The 6,000-nt window shown below is 29.1% G+C and overlaps 1 protein-coding gene across 1 annotated transcript in view; it reads right to left on the bottom strand.

Annotated features, from left to right (window-relative positions):
* The window catches only part of LOC108552365 (formin-like protein CG32138), a 75,740-nt gene that overhangs the window by 898 nt on the left and 68,842 nt on the right, over positions 1 to 6,000 (bottom strand). Inside the window, exon 2 of the mRNA XM_017906871.1 lies at positions 5,056 to 5,139. Within this exon, the coding sequence (XP_017762360.1) occupies positions 5,056 to 5,139 (84 nt within the window). The remainder of the gene's footprint in view (positions 1 to 5,055; positions 5,140 to 6,000) is intronic.

Below are 6,000 nucleotides of genomic sequence, written 5' to 3'. Positions count from 1 at the left end.
ATACTAACTTGATTCGCTGATACGTACAGTTTGGTAGATTTCATTTCGCCCAGCACAATAAATCACTCTTCTAAAACTACCTTTTAAATCAACTGTGCAAGTAAGGGACGCATTTCCTACACTGTAACTCGCCTAACAGCTTCATTTTCTAAGTTTTACTGGAATCATGAAGTATCACACACGTATATTTGACATTCCATAGTATCCTACATTTATTAACGATTCATTGAACTATTGTTATTATTATTACCGTAAATAAAGAAAAACATATTTTCGTTACAAATTGTATTTCTTTCAATATGCTATTTTCGTAATATTTCTACAATAATTTTTGCGTTCAATATTTGTAGCAGTATCTGAAATAGGACAATTTTCTCGAATTACTGTCTCTTAATATCGTATTACAGTAATTGTACTTTCCTTTCAGGTCTATTATTTATACCTATACTAACGTGCATTGGAAGATGGCATAATTTGTGAATCTTGGCAATTTATGAATAGAAAACAAAAGAATGACGTGGAAAGAAGAAAGGTGGGTCAGAAATGTTCGTTGTGGTTACCAATAGATATTGCGGAATGCGGTGTAGGGAGTGACTAGAATTGTGCCGGGAAAGTGTTGCAGCAAGTGAAAGGGGATGAAGAGAAGGGGCGAATAAATGAGAACGATAAAGAGGATTCGTTCGTGCGATGCTAATCCCTAACGTGCAAGCTGTTCTATTCGATATGCGATAAACGAGTGCTTCCACTCCAAATGGAACGTATTTTATCCTCGATATAGCTTTAAATTGGGAATATTTAAACTTTGATTTCAATTATATCACTACTTTTCATCGTTTTATTCAATTCGATATTCGTACGGCACCTTTTCTCTTGCATTTTAGTTTACTTTTTGAATTATTTTTCCAGATATTTTGGGATATTTTCGGGATATATGTTTGATTTCATAAATACAATTAAATTAATGATAACTAAATTCACTAAAAAAATAATTAAATTAATACATATATTAGTGTGTTAATTAGATTAATATAGTTAATTACATAATTTAAATAATTAGATATTTAGATAATTCATTAAATTTTATTAATTTTTTTAATTCTTTCCATTTTTATTTTATCCTTACTTTATCTTGCTTAACAATAATAATAATAGAAACCTTTCATTAATTCTTATTATACAATTTCTCTATCTTCTTTGAAGAATTGAAAAAAGTAATTGATAAAAATTTTCTAAAATAATTTCCAACAATACAAAATAGAGGTAAAACAATTTTTGTATATTTCTACAATTAATTAACAACATCTAACATAAACTTTTGGTATGCTAAAATATATATAATTATTACTATAATAGTAAAACTTTAATCTGTATTTTCTTCTTTTAATTTCTGTTGTTTCCCTGTTTATTATTTTTATTTATTTATATTTCAGGCGAGTCTCATTATTCAATCAAATATTCAAAATTCTCATATTTTCAATGCTATTGGCGTCTACGTTTCTGTGAAGTTTATAATATTTCGAATAATCTGGATTCTAAAGGCATAACTTTCGTGCATCTCTGCGATCCAGACGAGTCGTGAAATCCATTTTGTGCTTTCTACTGTGCTCTACCGGAGCCCACGATGAGAAAAGGGAGTAATTTCCACTCGAGACGAGTTCCACCCTAACTGCTTGGCTCTTCTCGGTTTAACGAGGCAAGTGGTCCACCTAAACCGCAAAAACCTTCCCTGAACTCTTTACAGAAACCCTTTGTAACTTTTTTTCCAGCTATTTCGGAACACAAAACGAACTAATGTATGCTTTAAACCGTTGCATTCTTCCACGGAAACGTTTTAAAAGACTCTTACATCGCCAGTGTTAGATGACATCATTGTCAAAGTATAGAATGTATTCAAACCATGTAAATACAATTAAGGTGTATTAATTATTTATTTACAAATTAATGTAGTAAATATTATAATTTTGTTAGTACTGATCACGAATCGTTTGACTACTAATAATGAAATCATAGTAGAATTTGAAAAGGAAGAAAAGAGTAAAAATTCTTATACTTTCTACAATTGTTCTTTTACATATTGATTAGTTATAGCAATGGTTTCATTACAAGATATAACAAGTGAAATTGGTAGATTGTTGCCACTGCTAATTACTTGACATAATTCAATTCTTAAAAATTAAATACAATTTTAATAATATGTAAACTCTACATTAAATTTTATATAAATAAATCAAGGAAAGATATTAGAATCGTAAGAAAATGCTTTTATAATGAGGAAAATATTGTTCTAATTTAAGGTATCAATATTTATATGTAGAAAAATATTGTTTAGATATATGATAAAAATAAAATATAAAATAATATACGTATAAATTTGAATAATCAATATGAAGTGGTAATATGTAACTTAAATCATTTAAACACTTCAAAATTGAAATTTCATAGTTACGGACCAAGAAAGACTTCATATTTCACTCTGGCAACGTTAGAGGCAACATTTCTTTCATGACATGGCAGAAAAATTGTGATGTAGTCAATTTTTATTCGCTATGCTCATTATAGACATCCTCGAATCTTCATTCATATATAAAACAAGATATGCAATAGAATATTAGACAATTTTTATTTAAATATTATTAAAATGAACTTATCATTAGAACCTAAATATCTCTACTGATCATTAACGGTTGCAAAAATAACTAAAAAAGTATTACTTATGAAAAGAAACCAATTGAACAAAAAACATATTTTAAATAAATAAAATCTTTCATTCAAGTAAGAAAAATATAACAATCTTTTTATCTATTATTGAATTTTATATTTTTTGATATCTCTTAATGAATTACTACTTTCTTTTTTAATTATCTTTACAAAAATGTTAACCCAACTTTTTTTTACGTATGTAACGTATTTAATATATAATTTTCCAATTGTTTCATTTCTCTCAATTTCCTCGTACAAATCATCTTATAATATCTAAGACTCAAGTTACAAATGGTTTAATATCATTTTATGTATATCTTTTCCACGAAATCAATTCATTTTTCTTCAACTGCTTTGCTTCCCATTCATCGTTAAACATGCTTCACTACCCATGAATAGTAACTCAAATGAACCACTGTATTAAAATCATTTGAACAGTTTAATTTATTAACCATACGTCGGTAACTGCTGCTCGTAGTTAATCACTAACGTATCTCTCAATAGATGTCTCGCAACGGATTATAAGTTGCGCGGGTATCGAAATTCTCCATACTCGAGAAAATCACGCGACGAGTTTAACCTAAGTAAGTTTGCGAAGCGCTTAACGTGCCTTCCATAATCCACGCCCTTCGTGGATCAGGAGAGGTGTCTCGTTCGACGACACTTTTGCTCGCCCTCGATTAAACTCGAGATTAAACCCACTTAAGCATAGCCCCACAGACGTGTATACACCAAACGAACGACTATATATGTTTGCTCGACGATACTGCATTCACTCATCAAACGTCTGCGGTCTATATATAGAATAAAGCCCGCCATACTTTTTATGTGCATTTTGTCCTATCCGACGTCGATAACTTTCGAGAAACAACGGGACAGATTTCTTCTTTAAGATGTTACCGAAGATATAAGATGAGAAATTCACTTGTGTGCAAGGTATTTTTAATTCTATCTCAACTTCGATTTTTTACTGTAATATTTCGATACGAATTTTCCAAGTATTATTCTTCTTGTAATAACGTTGTACTTTGTGGAATTAAAATTCTTTGTAATATTCTTTAATATATAAAATTGCTGATAATATTTACCACAATATCAAATAATATAATTAATTTTACTATTTGCTTCACTTATTTATGAAGTAATATATAATATAGTACTGTTGCTCTATTTCATTTTTTAGGTTAATAACAAATAACAAAAATATATTAACAATACAAAAGGTACAAGTTAATTATTCAAGTTAAGGTATAATATGAATAATTTTTAATATACATTTAATATAAATTTTATATTTTGTATATATTTTACATTTAATATATATTATATATTTTTAGTTTACGTATCTTTTATAATTTATGTATATTACCAGGTAAGCAATATAAAATTGAAATCGTCGTTTTAACAAAATATTAATCGTAAAATTTTTAACAAAATATTAAAAATTCCACAGACTACCTAGTAACTGGAAATTCGTCCCTGTTGACCGAAGATTTCGTACGAAGCAAGCGTAATTAGTCGAGCGAAATAAATAAATAAGCCGAAGAAAGATCGTGGGACGATGTGTAAAGCAAGGGTCGTGGACCCGCATTCATTGGCCAGTGCGGAATTAAACGAGTACGAAGCGGGCAAAGATCTCAGAGAGCGCCGATTAACAATAAGTTCGTCAAGTTAAAGACTGACTACGTCATTCTTATAATTCGACACAATGGTATTAATTTTGCAAACAATATAAATTATAACTCAAACTTTCATCGTGAAATTAACATCATTTTTAACATTCTTGACACGCGTAAGATATGATGGCAAAGCGTATTTAATTTTATATGCCTTTATATTTTCATTGTAGATTTTATTGGTATTATGGATGAAAGGTTTTACGTAGACCATTAATCATTTTTGAAATGTATGTATAGCTCTCAACATACTTCTTTTTTAATTAAAACACTTTTATTTTGTTGAATGCTAGCTATTCTTTATAATTTTTGTAGTACTATGAGAAAATTATACAAAAGTCGCTAAGTTATATTTATCGACACACGGTTTCTTAAAACATGTCATTTTCAAAACTGCTTTTACTATTGTAGGATAATCTTTCGAGGAATAAATTTTTTCTGAGAAGAAGAATCAAAACAGTTTGCTGCAAGGTACATTTTATCATCGTTATACCATTTTCATTTACAAGTACGTTAAGATGAAAAAGAATGTAAACAATGGTATACTAAACGTGATATACTAACGTTTCAAAGCAAGTTAAGAGGAAACTGCTTTGTAAAATCGCATTTAAAATCACGTAAATTTTACAGGAAGCTATTACGGAGAGTCATAAGCTGTTCATGCCCGCTGTATACTCACTTGATCGCATATGATGTCCCATTTTTTCTCGTTGTCGTACTGCTTCAAAAGCTTTGCTTTGTCCGGAGGCAGATCCATTGAGGCCTGAAACACAGAAAAAGATCGAGGTTCCACTTTAATGTCTGACATTGCGACGGCTGTGGCTTTTCCATCTTTTCTTCTTTCTCTTTTAGCAAATGCTCGCATGACGCAGAAACAAGTCGTGTCCCGAGAATAATTCGTCTGAAATAATTAAGTTGCACCCATTCGCGTTTCACCATTTATAATAGAGCAAATAACGAAGATTGTCTGCGTAATTGCGAACATATTGCAAAGGTACATTAATGCAAATGAAAATATTACTTTTTAACATTAATATACTTGACTTGAAGAGTCGAAATGTTTGCAATTATCATTTACTAAGAATTGGGATTAACGTTTAGAAATTTGCAATTCACTTTTATGAATAATTGCAATTAAGAGTTTGGAGAAGTAGAAATTAACATTTTTGAACACTTGAAAGAAAAATTTTTGGATATTTGTAACGAATATTTTTAAGATTCGGAAATTATCATTTGTGAACATTTGTGATAACTTATTTCTATGTTTGGAGTTAAAATATTTATACAGTTGAATTTAACAGTTTCCAACATCTGCGATTAATATCTTTGAACATTTGTAATTAACATTTTTTTAACACTTGCAACAAATATTTCGTAATGTTTTTTTAATTGAAAATTAGTTTTAATATTTTTATAAAAACAATTTTTCATTTTAAAAAGTAATGCATATCTCATTATAAAGTGTGTCATTAAAACGTGTTTTGCGTTATACAACAAATGACTAATTGTAAGCTTACGTAAAATACCTTGAAATATATAGCTTTAGATAAGAATTTTCAGTTATATCTGGTTTGCAATAATTAAGATATTCGTAACGTCCAATTCGTGTCCTTCCATTGTATTT

This window comes from Eufriesea mexicana, unplaced genomic scaffold (genome assembly GCF_001483705.2).
Source record: "Eufriesea mexicana isolate 0111107269 unplaced genomic scaffold, ASM148370v2 scaffold6248, whole genome shotgun sequence".
NCBI lineage: Eukaryota > Metazoa > Arthropoda > Insecta > Hymenoptera > Apidae > Eufriesea > Eufriesea mexicana.
Note: the sequence above shows the minus strand (reverse complement) of the source record. Positions and strands in the feature narration are given on the sequence as shown.